The sequence below is a fragment of the Sesamum indicum genome, linkage group LG15 (assembly GCF_000512975.1).
Source record: "Sesamum indicum cultivar Zhongzhi No. 13 linkage group LG15, S_indicum_v1.0, whole genome shotgun sequence".
Lineage (NCBI taxonomy): Eukaryota > Viridiplantae > Streptophyta > Magnoliopsida > Lamiales > Pedaliaceae > Sesamum > Sesamum indicum.
The window spans coordinates 7760125-7779725 of NC_026159.1; the positions used below are offsets into that span (position 1 = coordinate 7760125).

The window sequence follows — 19601 nt, forward strand, 5'->3', positions numbered from 1 at the left end:
GTTATAATCAAATATAATATTAACAACAAAATATGAAATGATAATTTTAATTAAAGTTGTCGTTATATATTTATATATAAAAAATAATGATAATTTTGATTTTTTCACAATATAATTATTAGTGACGATAATTATAAATAATTAAAAATAAAGCTGTCATGATATATAATTAGTTATGTATTTATAATGACAATTAAATGATGCATCTATAGTGACGATTTAGTCATACTACAGATGTATTAATAATTATAATTTATTGTGATTACGATATTATGATATATTGTCATTAATTGTTTATTATTACAATTTTAAACATTGGTTTTTGTCACTAAATAGTAATAGTGACGACTTTTATGCAAATCTCATCACAGCTGTAAAAATTATGAAAATTATTAGGGTGATAAGATAAATGCTTTTTTCACCTAATATATATAATCAATAGCAATTTTTATGTTAGCATACCACTCATTTATTTTGGAATGTATCAAAATAAGGTTTAATTTTTTTCAAAATAAAAATTATTTTTTATAAATATCATTTCATTTAAAATAATGATGTGATAGTTAAGTACATATTTTTCTTTAAAACATATTGAATTTTTTTTTCTCTTTTCTTCTCATAAAAAAGCAATATGTTCAATCAAAATGATTAAATATTAATGGGTTGGAGAAACTACAGTATTAAACGACCACATCATCTAAAAATTTAAACTGTTAGAGAAGAAAATCATTTAATATTAACATCTTAACACGTTCCCCTCGTCTACAAACCATCATATGAACTGTCAGAGAAAATAATCGTTCAACGTTAATATCTGAACGCACCCCCATCACTTAATTTGCACGTAAAATATGTTTTTTTATAAACGGATTAAAATCAAATTTGTACCCAAAATCATTTATTTTATAGATTATAGTATCTATTAAATGATATGTTTTTTGAAAAAATCTTAGATTATTAGAGAGTCGAATCATTTATAATTAATTAGATTATTAAAAAAAAAAAAACTCATGATTTTGTCCAACATGTCCGGGCTGGATGATTGAGAGTGTGATTCATGCGAATCATTTGAATGACCACCGTCTTCATAAAGGTTGCATTTCCCACATAATCTATTAATACTTCAATTATTTAATTTAGGGCAGTGTAGGAGAGAGAGAGAGTGGACAGCTTATTACAAATTAAACAAAGATTAGTTGTAATGACAACTGTTTTAGGTCCACTTGGGTGAAGATTCCCATGTATTATAATAATGGTCCGTGTAATAAGCAGCAAGCAAAGTATTTAATGAATTTAGGATGGGGTAATTAATTATATGTTTAAGTATTTTTGTACTATTAATCACCAATCAAGCTCCACTATAATCCAGTAATTTGTATAGTTCTCTCTCACTCTCTCCACACACACACATATATATATATATACTAGTGGTTGTGAGACATGATTTTTATGTGTATATAATGAATATAAATTTTTTTATATATATATGAAAAATATTATTATGAATAAAAATAAAATATATAAATGATCAATACATTATGAGCTCATTTACTCCATCACAATTTGTATTGATAAAATTTGGGATTAAACTAAGTTTATGCTTGCTTGTAGTATTTATTTGAAATAAAATAAGTGATATTTTATTAATTTTCTAAAAATTACCCTCTCATTAAAATTTATAACCAACAAATTTTCAGTAAAAGATGAAGGGGGCTTGTTTGTATAAGTGAAGACTATTTGTAATTCGAGTTTTGAGCCCATACATATAGGTCTCGTGGGATTTATATCGTTAATTTATCAAGCCAATAACGGGCTTGTGGAATTAATAGTGGGTCAAGATATTTGTAAGTAGATGTGTGATAAGGCTGGATATCTTGGAATATCCAGCTCAATCACTTGAAGTAAACATAGCCTATATTAGAAACAAAAAAGAAGAAACAAAGAGAAAAACTAATTTATCAAGTAATGTAAAATGTAGAAAGTTAAACAAGTTAGTTATTTTATCACTTGAAGTGTATTATTAGCTTCACAAGAAATTGGTGCGGTGGTGTCATTAACTGCAGTTTGTGAGAATGGAATGTGTTTTCTTTTTTAGGGTAAATTATATTTTTCTATCCGAACTATGCTCGTTTTTACACTTTGGCATCTAAACTTTTTTTGCGTCAACTTACCATCTCAACTTTTCAAAATTTGCGCTTTTGCCATATATGACCATTTTTGTTGATTTTTCTATCTTAACAATATCACATGTTGTGGATATGTAAAAAATACCACATCACATCATCTTTAAATATCAAATGTGCACTGTATGTAATGTTTTTTCATCAAAAGACTTAGTGAAAAAATAGTAAAAATGGCAAACTGCAAAATTTTAAAAAGTTGAGATGGTAAATTGACACAAAAAAAATTTAAATGCCAAAGTATAAAAACAGTCATATTTCGGATAGCAAATTAATTCTTTTTTTCATATTGTATATATATATATATATACTATATATAATTGAATGGGGTGAATTGGTGTCTCAATTATTATCAATTTTAATGTTTAATCTAATTCATTAATATATTTATTAACTTCCCACCAATAAGCTCTTCTAACTTTCCATTCTTCCACTATTTTTCAATAGTTACTTCTTCTTTTATGCATTTCTTTTACATCGTTCTTTTTATAAGTTTAATACTAATAATATTTTGTCTATACTTAATTAAATATAAGTATTTTATTTTAAATAATATTAAAGAGTACGTACACATGTAGGATGTGCCACAAATTACTATTACTTTATTATCAAGGGAGATGGGAGATGGGCTTTTGGTGTATCACTCTTTTTGGTTTGCCAATCTATATTTTGTTATTGATTTATTTAACTTCCTACTTTGCCACTACCTTTTAGTAGTAATTTCTTGTTTTCTTTTGAAATTTTCATGCATCTATTTGTTTTTTCTTTTCTAATATTATATCATTATTTTTTTTGTTTAATCCACCAATGTCTTATAAATTTGGTATGGGCAAAGGTATTTTTAGTCCTAAAATTAGATCTATATTATTTCTGGTCTCATTAATTATCGAATTAGCACTTTTAGTCTTATAACTTATGAAAAAATTAATACTTTTGGTCCTCATGCATTTTTTCATCTATAATTTAACGATGCATGTCACGTACCTAGCACGTTTCCATTAAATATTTTTTTATTGGAGGAAAAATTAGTTCCAACAGTAGCATATGAGTACTTCATTTGGTCACTTATTCACTTGTGGAAGATATGATTTTTTGTATTTCATTTTTCATACAAGATAATAACATTATATTCACCATATAAAAATATAAAAAAATTGATTTTCTTTCTAAAAAGGACTAATTTGATATTTTACAAACTTAAAGAACTAAAGTGATAAAATCAAACTTACATTGACCATTTTACCCTCCAAAAAGTCAAACTCCCACTATATTTTCGCCGAAAAATGGTCTGATAGACCAAACTGAGACAAAAATTAAAATTTAGGAATGCTAAAGTCAAGAAATGAACTTGAGAAACTAAAATAATTTTAAACAAAAACTTAATCGATCAAATATAATATTTATCGGGGTAAATTGCATTCAACCCTAATTGAATAGGACCTAAAGTGTTGGTAATTACGACCTAAAGTGTTGTTGTCCCATGTCAATAATCCCACCAAGCCCACTAAATTTGGACAACACGTAAATTACTATGTTGACTCAAAAAAAGTGAATAATATCCTCTTTGCCTCTAATACATGGACTGTAAGCCCACAAAATAAAGTACAAGATTTTGTCTAAACAAAATGCTGTGCATTTTGAAATATGTTGGATCCACCCAAAAAGCCAAGCCGAAAAGAATAACATTATCATTGAAATAAACACTGCACCTAAAGTAAGTAAGGAACTCACCAGTCCATATAAACTTACACTGCCTGCCATTACCTTGTACAATATGCGATATTGTTATTCAACACGTTCAAATGGATCAGGAAATGGTGGATTGCTAATCATAAGATGTATTCCAAGTCAATGAAGAATTTACACACACTATCAATCATATTACACACACAAGTACACATTCAATACAGAGTGCAATACATCAATATCAGCAAGAGAAAATTTGTTAGGTTGAAATGCATTACACAAATAAATAGACATTCACAAACAAGGTAATATTCGAAATATCAGCAAGAGAACATTTGTTAGGTTGAAATGCATCCAAGTCATACATTTGTGGAACTCTCTGAAGGTACAGAATCAAAAGCAAAAACGAAATATTACACTTACAAGTTTTCTTCTTGCAGTGGTAACAATGGAGGTGAGAATGAGTAGAAATGTAGCACACAGATTCTGAAGTGGGAGTTTAAGCTTCAGGTAAACTTTTACAAATCCGATTGCGTTGCATTGCTATCCAATGCCCAAACTCAACATTTCCTAGAACTATCTAATTGACAATTCTGTTTTCACTTTGTTAAATAGAAAGTCAAGGCTGTTTCTAGACTGCAACACCGTGGATTTACACAAAATCTTAGCTTGATACTACAAACCAATACAGGACGAATCCATTGTATACCCCTTGTGGGTGTTGTATGGCTGACAAGAATACCACTTAGCCCACAAACTGCATAAAAGCTCAAACAACTGAAGAAGAAACAACAGGCAATATCCTTATTTTAATAAGTAGCCCCGTTGGTAATAGGTATCCGTCTCTACCAATGAAATGCTAAAAAACAACTAGTTAATCGATAACAAGATCACCCCCTCAAGATTCTATGAACAAAATGCAAAACTTTTCTTCTAAGAAGGATATTCGTCTTCATATTCAATGGAACTCTGAGGTTAAAGCAATTGGAGCATGTAGGAGCATGAAACTTAGGGGTGATAAATTGTTACACAGCATAATTCTTGATCATAGACTCATCGTTAATTGCCATATGACAAAAGATTTCTGTCATCTTGACAGCCATCAGAAAACCAGAACACTAATCATCAACCCAAACTGAGGATGCATTGTGATATCAAACATAACAGGTAAACAGAATGGTATAATCCATCAATGCAACACCACATAATAAAAATCATCAAACACAATGAAAAGACCATAATGTGATCGTGATTTATAACATTAACTAGAAACAAATGGCTATTCAATGACTTCACCTGAGATCCAACCAAGTTGAAATCGTGCAATCCCAGCAATAAAGAATGCACAGATTTCATTAGAAACTAAAATAATACAAGCATTATAGGAATAAAAGCATAACCAGAAACAGGGAAGCACTGTGAGCATGAAAAACTCATTAGGCAATTATTTGTGTAATAAATTCAACTATAAACGATCACTAGAAATATTATAGTACCACTAACAAGGATCATATTATTATCCCAACATGAACTCTGTTCACATCCTAATAATCACCAAAACTCATGATCAGAGCATTTTTGTTCAACACTAATCACAAAATCCAACAAATAAGGGCCACGTGATTTCTCATCCACAAACAGGCTTATCCGAGACCCGAAAAGTAAAATACACGCACGGCCAGGAACCTGGCAAAAATTAATCCTGGGACTTCAACTTTTCGATCCGCTTAGTTAACTGCTCGATCTTGACAACGAGGCCAGTGACCGAGTACAGAAGCCAGTAGAAAATGAGAGCGGAGGCGATCAGAAGGGCGTTCCGCTGCGATTTGATGATGGACTTCTGGTGGCGGAGATGCTCCGAAGGGGAGCAGGATTCGGACTCGCAACTGGGTCGGGTCTCGTACTTCCAGTAGATATCCATTAAAAGGAAGAGGCAGAATGGCACCACCGACAGGAACGGCTTCAGAAGGTTGCGAATCACGCTGATCAGGCCCTTTCGCAGTGGGTCTAGACCCGGGACGGTCATGAGGAGCAGCATAACTGCCTCGGCGCCAGCAGCGTAGCCTAGAACAACCCACTCCAACGCCATCGATGATGATATTGGTATAGGAGAAGAGGGATTTTAGAGAAATGTGGAGATTTTGAGAAGCAAGTGGAGTGAAGAAGACGATCGGTGAGACTGACACGGTTAAGAAAAGAACTTTCCGTGGGCTCAAAATCTTCTGGGCCGATTCCTCATATGATAAAATAGTGAGTCCTATTTACTTTAATGTATAAGGGCAAAATTGCATAAAAATCCTCTCCTTATATTTGGTTTTATTTTTGGGCATCGCCCGAATCAAGATAAAACACATCGAATATTTATTTTTTACACTTTATTTATATATTTTTTTATTTTTCAACTTTTATATATAATATATATATATATTTATATATATAACATAAAAGAGACATGATTTGATAATAAATAATAATTTTTATTTCTCAAAAAATACAAAATACAAAGACAATATGTATATTTATATATAATTTAACATTAAACAGTAATTTTTGTCTCTCAAATCCCAACATTAAACCTACATCACTTATTTTAAAATATTTTAAATTACCTCAAAACACAAATTGAAACATACCATCTATCACCAACACACACTTATTTATCTCTATTTTTCTCTATTTATTTCCGAAATACCAAAACCAACACAGTCCCAAAATAAAACCAAATACTATGCCTGCATTTTAAAAATTATGTGAAAAATTCTCTTCTGATTTGAAAATAATCAAAACACTTTCCTATATTTTATAAATTCAGCTCAATCGCTTCTCTCTGTTAAATATGACTAACGACATTAACTTTTTGATAACATGACCGTTATGCCCTTATTTAATATATATTAATTTTTTATATTATTGACCGTTGAATTTGTATGGATTATACCAGAGTCGTCAAATCTGATAAATTAATATTAACCGTTAAATCTAAAATTTATAAAAAACAATCAAGGATTTATATTTTATTAATTAATAATATATATTATAAAAAAAATTTATTAGAAAAAAAATTAAATAAAATTAACAAAATTTATTAGATAAATGTGTGTTGTATGTATGGGTTTGTATTTTTTTTTTTTATGGAACAAAAATGACTGTTTATCGTCAAATCATATATCCTATACATGTATTTAGATATGTATATATGATTTTGTTTGTAGGTGGGTTGAATTGTGTAGATTATTATAATTTTATTCTAACATAAAAATATTAAAAATGAACTATCGGACTCTGAAAATCACACTTCAATATGCTAAGGATTTGAAGAAGATGAACCTCATTTCGGAACGGTGCTTCACCAGACTACCTCACATTTGATGTGAAGCTTATACATGTACAAGAGGGTGAGGGAGAAACCTATTATGCCAAGAGGGGACAAAACAATTATAAATAATCGAAAAAGAAAAACGAAAATGCATGAACAATAATATTAATCCACCTTAAATAATAAGAAAATAGCCAAAAAAATAAAATAAAATAAATTCACCAAACATTCGTTCTATTTTTGGACACTTTGGAGATGGCTCGGAGATTAATCCAAACATTTGATACGAATCAAATGTACAATTATTCATTCATATTAGGTCATTTTTGAAACTCGATGGCAACATGTGAAGTTTTTTAATATGATGATTATGACAAATATTGTACTATATCATCCCCAACAATTTTTTAGTATATTATATATGGGAAAATATTTCAATTTTTAAGTGCTAACTATGTGCATGCACGTGCCAGAATATGTATATATGCAGGGGAAAATTGGACTATATGTTGCACAAATTAATTGAACTGAAAATTAAGAATTATGTGCAACTTTATAATTTCCAAACACATTTTCTTAATGGGGGAATTTCAATTTTCCTCTGAGTTATTATGCTCAACAAGTTTTTTATATCAATTTTTGATCGAAGTTAAATATATTATTGATGAGAAAATTAGAAATGGCAAGAAAAGAAGCAAAATATAATATATAAGACAACAGTATGTAAGTGTTTTCTGGCACGAGATAAATAAATAATAGGATAAAGACCAATTAAATATATGATGGGATTATGTAATGAAATGTGTATCGTGTTTAGTATTTCAATATGTTGAACAATGGATAAAATAATGTCATCGGTTACATTTATTGTGTGCTTGGTTGTATAATTTTAAATGAACGGTACAAAATACTCAAATTACCTCCCAAATAGTCAAAATACCTTAATTAGTTGTCTTTGAAAAATAATAATATGATAACAAAAGGTTAAGAACTCAAGTATTTTTACACGATTGAGTTAGGTTTGACTCAAGCCGACGACCCATTTTTTTGGCTTCTGATCGGACTTGGATCTTGCCATGTGGATTTATACATTTTCTAAATATATAAAAAGCTCTATACATACTACATCAATTTCAAAGGCACGTTTTTAATAGCCCTCTTCGATCTACTTCTAAATTACCCTATTGGTTTAGGTATCAGGGAGTTGTTGTCGGGAGCTATTCTATCAAACCTAAACTATCTTATGCATCCTGCATTCCAAATTGCTCAGTAACGATCTCAACCCGAATCAAAATCTTTATGATCGTTTTCATTTCCATAAGTTCTCATTCTTTTGGCCTCATGTGTGTACCATATCTAATGTGAGTGCAACATTAGGCGATTTGATGGAGTACATAGAGATACACATACTATGGGTGCACTGATGGTTTGAGATATGCAACAGAGGATTCTTAGTGTAGAGTTACCTACTGCTATTAGCACTTGTGCGCTTTACCGTTTATGATGGATTCCTTGGCCTGTCGAGAAAATCGCTTAGATTAAGCAAGTTTATTGTACTATTGTACTTTTTTTTACTTAATGAAAATTACCTTTATCGGAAAAAAAGTTCTCATTCTTTCTTTTCCCCCCTATTATCTCCCTGTCTCTATTTTTCTTCGCCTCTCCTCTCCTATCCCTCTCTCATTCTTCCTATTCTTGCCCTTTTTTATCTGTCATTGTGTGCTTATTTCATATACTTTGATTATATTGGAAGTAAATATTAGTGGTTTTAATTTTGAATATTCTGACCATAATTTGTGCGTATTTTTCAATGCTTTATGCAGATGCTTGTGAAACTTTGAATTTAATTTCTTAATCTAGTTTGATCTAAGTTTTTTTTATTTAATAAAAAAATTTCCTCAGATTAATTCTTGAATCATAAATTCTATATTTTGTGCTTAATTAAACTGTGCTCATAATTTACCAACAATGCACGTGCGGATAGTTATTGTTGAGGACCACCGTAACGAATCTAACGATTTTATGTACTTACATATCCTTATATTCCAAAGCATTGTTCTCGTTATCAGCCTTCTTGCCTAGCTCATTAACGATCTCAACTTGTATCAAAGTTCATCATAATTAATTTTCATTTTGTAAGTCCTCATTCTCTTCTCTACTTTTTTTTTCCTGTTCTCCTATTTTCCTCCTTACCTGTCTCATCTCCCTTCTCTTCACATTTCTTGTGTTTGTGCATAATTTGTGCTCTTTTTGTGCTGTTGTACATGTTTTTTAAATTCTAATATTAGAAGTAATATTGGTAAGCCCTTGAATAACCTAACCATAATTTGAGTTATTTTCCAATTCCATTTGCAGCTTATCTTCACAAATGGGCTCTTGTGAAATTTTGAGTTAATCTTATTAACCTAGTTTGATTAAAGTCTTACCTATATAAAGAACAAAATAAATCTGAGATAATAAACGACAATAAAATAAAATAATAACACTATATTTGAATCTATACTTTGAGTGCTATGATTTTTTTGTGAAGATAGAGAGAAAAAAATAGATATAAGTACGTACATTTGAAATTATTTTTGGAGATAATTTAAAATAGTTTAAAATATATTTTGAATGTATGGTTTTGTTTTCTTCTTTTTGGAACAAATTTTGGAATAAAAATCATTGTTCATTATGAAATCATGTCTGCTTTATATGTATTTATATATGTATATATGATTCTATTTGTAAGTAGGTTGAATTGTATACATTATTATAATTGTATTTAACATAAAATCATCGAAAATTGATTGTTGGACTCTTGGAAATCGCGCTTCAATATGCTAAGGATTTGAAGAAGGTCAACCTCACCAACCCCACGTGGCATTTCCTGATGAAGTTCATCGTAGAGGATACCGCGCTGTAGTAGAACTGCTACACGATTGATGTGAAGCTTATGTGCTAGATGATGAGGGAGAAACCTATTTTGCAAAGGTGGGACAAAATAATGAAAAATTGAACAAAAAAGTGTATGAAATAATAGTTTCAATGGACCTTAAATAATAGAAAATAGCACAAAATAAAGAAAAAATAATTCACCAAACATTCCCTCTATTTTGTGACATTTTGGAGATGGCCCAAAAATTGATCCTAACATTTGATACGATTGAAATGTACAAAAGTTCATATTAAGTCATCCACGAAACTCGACGGTGACATGTGAAGCTTTTTTAATTTGATGATTGTGTCAAATCTTGTACTATCATCCCCAACAATTTTTTCAATAGATTATGGATAATTTTTTCAACTTTATGTGCTAATTATGTGCATACATGCCAAAATATGTATATATGCAGGGTAATATTGGACTATATGTTGCACAAACTAATTGTACCGAAATTAGGAACTATGTGCAATTTCAAAATTCCCAAAATACATTTTCTTAAGGGGAGAATTTCAATTTGCCTCTTACTTATTGACGTCGTTTAAAAGCAAAATTGATTGTATTTGTATTACAGGAGTGCAGTTCAATTCACTTCACACTAGAATTCTTCTCCAAAAAATCCTCTCCATTCTGGTCCACCAGATATCACCCTGATAACTCCAGTGGTTGAAAGGTTTTCTTGGTTTGGTTTATTTTGCTTTGTCTCTCTCTTTCTCGCCCCCCCTCTCGGAGAGGTCCCGAGCTGCCTTCACGAGGTTGGTTGTTGCGATTTATGTACTCCTTCAAATATCATTGTTGGATCAACTTCTCTATCTCATCTTTCAGATGGAAGCAATTTCTGATTCTGTGACCGCGATCTTTTTGAAAAAGGCAATATTTGTCCGACTTCATCCTTTTAGATTCTCCATGGGCAATCCCTTGTTGTTCTGCTATGGCAAGGATCTCAGCGTGGGGAGCGTCAATGGGGTACATCGCGTTATATCGGAGGGCGGCACGTGCCTTCAATCTCTTTGGTTGCTTTCACTCGTGTGTTGCTTGGTATGGCCTTCCTCTTCAGCTTTCCTCTTAGAGGGGGTTGCGGTTCTTACGCTTGATGTTTCCTCAATTCGAATGTATTTCTCTACCCGTACTAAGAGTTCGTCCAACGTGGCTGGGGGTTTTTCGGCTATAGATTCATGAGGCCTTTCCCCACCGCAAGTACTGCTGCATAATACTTGCCAAAATCTTTGAGTTGACATGAGGGACCACCAGGACGGCCTCGGAGAATCTCTGCACATAGTCTCGTAGGCTCTCGTGCTCTCGTTGGATCATAGTGAATAAGTATGAGGCCGTTTTAGGTTATCTCTTGTTGATTGCGAAGTGCTGCAAAGAACGTTGAGATAGTTGCTTAAAACTGTCTATTTTTTGCTAGGCAGTCGATTAAACCAAGTCGTGCTTTTCCAACCAGGATCGTCTGAAAGATCTTACAATACACAGCATCACTAATGTCTAGCATATCTTCTTTTGCTAGGAATTGATCTAAATGATCTTGAGGGTCCTTCATCCTGTCATAATCGCTAATGTTCGGAATCTAATTCCCGATTGGATAGTTTCTGCTAGGATATGAGTAGCAAAGGGACTACGCTTGGAAGGGGCCACGGCCAGGGGGAATGTTTGAACATTTCCCATCCTTTCTATGCTGGCTTGTCTACCCGCAGTTTGATCTCTCTTTTGAGGTTTGTGCTCTTTTGGTGGTGCTTCCTTAGGCGGATGCAGTTTGTTTTCCGGTAGGGAAGGCTTGTTCTCCACTTCTTCTTCTAGTCGGTCATCTTCTTGCTGGTCTATGGGCCCTTGCTCATTGTTCCCTAGGGCCAAGCCCACTCCGAGACCTCTACGAGGGTGACGAGGAGGTTGGGGCAGGGTCGCATGCTCTGCGAGGTACTGCACGATTGCTCTTGACGCAACTGTTATAAATTATGGCTTAATGACCCATTAATTGGTAGGCCTATTTATATCTAACCCTAATTTCTACCTCTCATTTTTCCCTCTTCCTCTCTTTGTCCGCCTCCCTCTCTTCTCTTCACCGGTGGCTTTCCAAAGCCAAACCAATAGCTTTTGAAAAGCCACCCTCCACTTTTCTTTTTCACCGATCTTCCATCCCTTTAAAAGGCCTTGGCTTTCGGCCAAAGAAAAACAACCAGTTCCTTTTGAAGCTTTTTCATCTCTCTGTTCCTAAAGTTCTAAGTGAGCTAGTGGTGGGTCTTTGTGACTGTTTGTGAGAGAGAACCTAGTGATCAGAGACTGTGGTGTTTTTGGTGGGTGCAACAGTAGATCGGTTTGTTAAATATTGTGGGTGCAATGCCTTGTGACCGTGTACCTTGTTTTGAATCTGGCTCCATGAGCCTAAGTCCACAATTTCTTACTGTTATTCTTTCATTTGATTATTATTTCTGTAACTATTATAATTTTTGTGTAATTATTTAGCCTATAATATTTATTAAGGAGTTTCGTACTCCATTTGAATATGTTGATATTGTAAAGAAAATATCACGAAGGGGTTTCTTCCACCCTACAAACGATATATTATAATCATTTCTCTCGAAGTTTGGCATAATTATAAATATATTTTTAATATTTGAGAAATTACAAATATCCCTTTTCTTAAAGTCCGTCTAACAATGAGTCCATTTCATTAGCCTCAATTAGGTTTTCATTTCAATTTTTGCAGTGAACTGACTAAAATATCTTTTTGAATTATACATTATAATTTTTATATTTTTTTTAGAATTTTTTTGAAAATATTTTTATACATCAACTAATATTCTCTATGGATTATTTATTTCACCCACCCTCAAATATTCTTTTATTTTATAAAAAAACCCAGCCAAAGAAAAGTAAAAATATCCACTCACCGTATGGGGACTACATAATTACTTTTCATTTGAGGGTATATTTATAATTCATCAAAAAATAAAAAATATTTATAATTATATTAAATTTCACTAAAAAAAATAGTTGAAATTTACCCTAATAATTATTGTGTATTCTGTGTCTTGCTTGGTTTGATATATTGCTCTACTTATAGAAAATTTTTAATGGGAAAAAAAAAACTATGGATACATGCATGATTCATACCTCACCTAAAAAGAGTAAATATATACATACAAATCATACACTCATCAATGCACGCAAACACACACACACACAAATACACATACATATGTGTGTAGATATTTATAATGAATGATTAAAGCGTGACTGCAAATGAAGATCACGCTTTTGGTCCTCAATTATTTTATTTTATTTTATTTATTTTCATTAGCTACTTATAATAATAATGACCACATGAATGATGATATATAATTAATTACATGAGTATGGGTGGAATTGCAATGAATTTTTTTAAAATTTGATATAATTACGAATACCTTATTATTTAAAAAAAATTGTAAAAAAATCAGATAAAAGTGGATTGAAAAAATCGAAAAATTATAACAAATTGTCCACTTAGTCCAGAAAGAAAAAATTCAAGAAATTTTTTTAAAACTAAGTAAAATTATAATTCACAATCCATGACACAAGTATATTTTAATTAGTTCACCATGAAAAATGAATGTAAACCTAATGAAGACTAACATATTGGATTTGTTTTAAGACGACAGTTAAAATCAGAAAAATATTGATAATCTCCCAACAATGAGGAGGTAAATTTAAAAAAAGCTCATTGTAATTACCCTTCATATATACTGTATTTTAGGTGATGGGGCAATGCCAATACGGATAGTTGAATGATTGATACATACTGTAAGAATACACCTTCAAGAAATCTTGGTAGGTACGATAAGTAGTAATCAGCAGTAAAACACTATACTTGAAACTCCAACTCTTGCTCATTTCTCAAGTAGAAAAACTGCTGACTTGCAACTCTGAAACTAAAACTTGCAGTATCCCCATCCTGCGCAGAATATATATGAAGAAACAAAGGTTCAAAGAGATCCAGAAACATACATCTAGTAACAAATTCAATATTGTTTTCTCCCTTTCTTGTTATCCTCTTGCTGATGGATCTTCTTGTAACTTTCCATGTGCAGTTCGACGTCGTTACTTTCTTCTGGTTTCTGCGTATTTCTGCATTTCTAATATTTATAGCTCCGATGTTCAACTACGCCATGTGGAAGATAGTTCTGTATCTACATCTTCTTCCCACCAAGTGGCGCTCTGCAATATCAGGTTTACTAGTCAATATTCACATCCAACACGTGCATTTCAAACAAAAATTTGGAAGAAGTTCTACTATCCAATTTGTCGATACCAAAGAAAAACACACATCTATAATGAGAATACAGGGGCAGGATCAACCTTGTAGCCTCTTCGAAGGACCCTTCCTTCTTCCTCCTGCAGTCCTAGGACCCTCAGCAGTTCTTCCTTAGTCTAGCATATCAAAGTGACCAAAGTTGGTAAGGTTTCTTCTGCACGCACATTACTCAGCAGAAACTGTAACTGGTTGTGATGGCAGAAGTATATTTACTTCACCGGAGTCAAACGAGTAGTGCTCTCTGCTACACAAGCATAAGAACCATCTGCTTGCTTGAACATCACCTGCCAAGGCCCTAAACGCAGAATGTTCCGAATTCAGATTCAGTATCAGTTGTGGGTAATATGCATTAATTTTCTTCTCCACCACAATAAAGTTATAACCAATCACGAAATTACTAAAATTTCGAAGTGGACACTACTTTAGGTGTACCAGACCAACACCCATTGGAAATTGAATCCATGACATCGGCCCTAAGATCAGACTTTTGGACCGATTCAAGCGAGCACAACGGTAGGCTCTCACTGCAATAGGTCTAATAATATCAAGTGCCATGTTTTCATTGGGTTTGGACCAAGTAGGGTTTGGGTCGGAATGACGTAATCCAGGCCTTATATGGTACTACAATCACGTCTTGGAGATGTTTTAGTCATTTCAAGGAGTCTAGATATGGACGTCACATCACTATCAAAAGAGTATCAGTATTCCACGTCAAGCGAAAACAATTTATCAAAATTCTCGTCAACGTATGAATGAATCACCATTTCAAACAAGTTTCCACTTTTCGTTAGATGCGACCTCTGTTTAGAGCACCCCAAACATCAGGTGATAACACAAACCAAAAACCGTTTCATGCCATTCTCGGTGGTGTAAACTGAATTTTGCAAAGATGAGTGCATAAAGTATGTGATAGTAGAAATATACCAGAATCCCTTGATCCAAATTGAAGATATGGTCCATGACTAAAACGGTGGAAATGCGATGGGCGATTGTGATAATAGTTCTGCCTCGATATTCACTTGAAAGCGCTCCGCATTTGCAGTGCACTCGCCCAAGTAGAGTACCTGAATGTCCATGGTTGTAGATTCTGTCAGCAATATCTACCAAACCCATTAATTTTGTGCAAGTGTTCTCTCCCACAAACACCAGCATTTCCCTTAACCACGATTACATTACGGAAAACTACCCAACTAAAATTTCACGTACCTCCCTTGAGGCTTAGTGTAATTACATGTTTAGACACCCTGTAATTTAGAAAATTACATCTAACACCTTTAAGGTTTGCTTCTGTCTAACAAATAAGTCCTTCCGTTAGTCAAAATTCACCGAATTTGTTGATACTAACAAAAAAATCGGAAAAGAATCCATATTAACCCCCGATTGACTTATTACTGACTTATTGCAGGTCAAACAAATCCATATTAACCTTCCGTCAGTGCTTCATCAGCATGCTTAAAACAGCGGAAAACATCAAGATTTATCTTCATCTAACTCACCTGAAGAACCCTCTCGACCGCAACCATCTCCTTCTCCGTTTCAGTGAAGCTTGTCAAGAAGCTTCCCAACAATGATACAATTGGGGAAGCATAAGAAAGAGCCAGCCCAACCTATGAAAGAAGATTCAATGTTAGTAATGGACAAGTGTGTTCAATTGTTTCAAAGCATCTCAAATTGGTTTTTTGTCATGTTGCTGTGATTTCAGTAGCATAATGCTTACCAGCCCAGGTGTACCTAGACCGACAGGGAGATGTCAGTGCGTTCCAACAATTGCCATCACCGCGACAAAGGAGACAATAAATGTTGCTAACAACTAAAATGAAGTTCATCTCTTAGCACTTGTTAGGAAAATGCAAAACATGAGAGGACCTGAGATTACATTCAGAAAGTTCAAGCCTATAGAAACTCTAAAGAGTCCTAAACAGCTCCAAGAAACAAAGCAGATGACTCATTTTGAGTAGAAAACAGAAAATATAAGCAATGGATTTAACTTTTCGGTTGTAAGTTCACTATATATAACTGTTGAGATGAGAATTGCCTCCATGGTGATAAAGTATGTTACTTGACATGATCATACAGCATGTGCGGGTCATAATAAAACATGTCATGCAACCATGATAACCATATCAAGAACTAGCAATTCTAAATTTGCATGAGGAAAAAACTCGGAAATAAAACAACAAAGAGTGGACACTTCAAGAAATTACTGAACATACTTTTCCTCAGGTCACCATAAGACAATTCCAAGAAACAATCCAACTAATTATTCATCATACCTTGCTGCGTATCACTAGAAATCATGTTTTATATAATTTCTATCAAGTTAGTTATAGTAGCAAGAATCAATACTTTTGGTGCTAAAAATTGTATCACTAAACTACACAAGTAAAAAATGTGGGATGTTTTAGAACATAGAAGAAAGAGAAATCAGTGAAGTTGGTTCCTATTAATTTATGCTGGCTACAAACACAAGCTAGGTTTCTCATATGTAATATTAATAATCATTGAATCCCCTTTTATTATCTCCTGTGTTAAAATTCTCTTTCTTAATAATGTTGGGAGCTAACAAGATAGGTAATGCATAACCTTTAGTAGATCGGCACAAAAATATTAATTACCTTTAACAAACCTATGCAGAAATATGGCCATCCATATGCTGAGCATATCGTCTTGAATAAGGAAGGGCCACTAAGATTATTTCCTTTAAGTATGAACTTAGGTACTATGATAAACAAGAAAAGATGGAACAGTGTACTGCAAGAACTGACAAAGGTCCATCACTTTGACGCTTAACAAAGCATCTCGTTTTAGGGGCAGTATAATATTAAATATATTGTTGTGCTTAGGATGAGTTTGAATGTGTAAATGTACTTACTGAATCCCTAAATTGACGTTCTTCAGTTTCCCTTTGGTAGGGGGAAGCGAGTCCACCATTGAACTAACAATATTCCAAGGCAAACAAGGTAGATTAAGTGAATCATAAAAATAGAGGACTAACCAACTTTCACATTGCATATAAACACAAGCACCTAATGCCAAAATATCACATACAACATATACTTCTGCCATATAAAAGTATATGAACAACACTATTTTGATCTAACTTTATGAAGTATCATGAAAATGTCTAAAAGGAAGATGTGCAGCAATACAGAAAAATATAAAATCAACGAATATTTTAGGAACTTACTAGAGATTATGTCTTTTAATGTGAGCTTACAATGAATTTAAAATTATATTTATGTCTTTCTCATGCATAAGTTATTTAATTTTTCTCAAATAGGAATTAGAAGCATGGTAAAAAGACGGGCTCATCTAATAAGACACACGTAGCTATCTCGATTTGCTTTCCTTCTCCACTCCAGTTACAAATGCTTGTGGCCTTGAATATTCTATTCTAGATGTCAGTTAAGATCTATAGGTCTGATATTACCCAAACTCTAAAACATCCATCATAATTTATCTAAGAGACAACCCTTAAAAGAATTAAAAGAAGAATAGAAAGATTCCCAAGCTTTCCAAGTGGAACATAAGACTTCCACGAAATTAGTAATACCTATTTCTGTAAGATGCAACCTTCATTCTGATTATGTTTATTAATATTCCAAATATGATGTCAGTGATAGCCCCAGAGATCTCCTTAATCCATCTTACAACCTGTAACAAAAGATGAGATGAAAGATAAATAAAAGAGGGATTTCCAAGAAAAGATTTGAGGCATGCATTCCATCATTACCATTTTTTTTTCCTCTCTGGCACATTCTTGAAACTGAGGAGAAAATGGGGGCTTCTAAGAAGAACTTATGGAACAAAGGTAATGTCAGCTACTTCGTCTTTACCGACTCCGTAGTGATTAAATTGCTTAGCTTTAACTATTAGAGGTTTTACACATAGCTACAGACACCTTTTTATGATCTTTGAATTAATATTTCTCATATATGGCAACTATTTGGAAAACTAAGTTAACTTCTTTCATTTCTCAGTCTAAGCTTTCATTCCTATAGACATTTCAATTGATAATAGATGTATATGTGGATACTAAGATCCTTAAACACAATGCTGGCTCTTTCACCTCATTTCTACTTTGCAATAAGTGATGTCCATACAGCAGACAAAGAAACATAATTCAAAAGGCATTATTTAAGCGAAGACCTCTAGAATCATTTTTCCAGAAAGGATCACCTGAGGCGAAGAAAAAACTATTTCAAGTCAAGGTATCAAGAGGAGAAGTTTTATGATCCAAACAAGACATCCGACCAAGTTCCACACCTTGAATCAATCAGAATAGGCACCTGAATATCAAATTGAGAATTCAGAATATCACTCTCAGAACACAACAAGAAAGCTGCGTTTTATGGATTCTGAACAACAATATCAAAGTTTAGCCTTACCCAGACTGGGAACTATGAGCATGTATACAGCCATTCATGAAATAGAATGGATTGCACATGTAGTCTTCTCCTCAAAATCATAATTATGTCAAAGAGTGTGATGCATGCTCCAAAACCAGAAAGAATGGAGATAAAAATATTTGCTGAAAGATATACCTGTGTGATTGCGGAGGATTTAGAGCAAGGAACAAGAACCCGTCAAACAGAATGTGCCACTTAAAACTTGAAGTGTTACGTATAAAATGGCTAACCAGACAAACTAGGTTTCATTGCAATTCTAGAACACAATCCCCTCTTTATGAGTTGTAATACATGAAGGAAATTCCATTGCAATTTAAATGCTAAAGTAATATTTTCATATCAGTACACTTTTTCATAACCATTTCTGCAGTTACTATATGCTAAAGTTCGTGTTCTTGAAAGAGTTTAAGCTTCATAACAGCATGAAGCTGCAGCAGGTTGCAGAAAAGAAGAACAGAGGAAGAAACAACAGGCGCAGGGAAAAGTTGTTTTCACTTATAAAGACGTGTTCTGGAAATTACGTTTTCTCCTTTCCGTTTTGTTTGACCCTTCCCAACTGTTAGTTGGAAAGTTAGTTGCTGTCTTCCGCTTATAAAAAGGACTGTACACCCTCTGTTTTGTATACAAGAATTTTATCAGTTTTAGTGAAAGTTAAGTTCTTTACTTTCTTGGCACTCAGCTTTACTTACCAAAATTGCATACGCACAAATGGGTCACTTTCAGTATTAGTTTTTCAGCATGGTATCAAGAGCAGAAAAGATCCCCTACTCTCTTTAATTCAAGAAGCAAAAGA

The 19601-nt window shown here is 33.0% G+C and overlaps 1 protein-coding gene and 1 long non-coding RNA gene across 3 annotated transcripts; both read right to left on the minus strand.

Annotated features, from left to right (window-relative positions):
* LOC105178193 lies at window positions 5286–6091 on the minus strand. The gene has a single exon (XM_011101605.2). It carries the CDS (start codon window positions 5953–5955, stop codon window positions 5563–5565), a length of 393 nt encoding a protein of 130 aa, XP_011099907.1. The 5' UTR covers window positions 5956–6091; the 3' UTR covers window positions 5286–5562.
* LOC105178194 lies at window positions 13841–19294 on the minus strand. Of its 2 annotated transcripts, XR_849115.2 has the most exons (10): window positions 18788–19294; window positions 18579–18688; window positions 17953–18053; window positions 17272–17334; window positions 16117–16209; window positions 15896–16006; window positions 15324–15463; window positions 14613–14694; window positions 14444–14515; window positions 13841–14302 (listed from the first exon to the last, which is right to left on the minus strand). It is a non-coding gene; the product is annotated as an uncharacterized LOC105178194 (long non-coding RNA). The 2 variants fall into 2 exon arrangements; XR_849114.2 differs by having other exon boundaries at window positions 14444–14694.

Coding starts and splice junctions, on each gene's coding strand:
- LOC105178193 (XM_011101605.2), bottom strand. CDS start 5,955: ATGGCGTTGGAGTGGGTTGTTCTAGGCTACGCTGCTGGCGCCGAGGCA.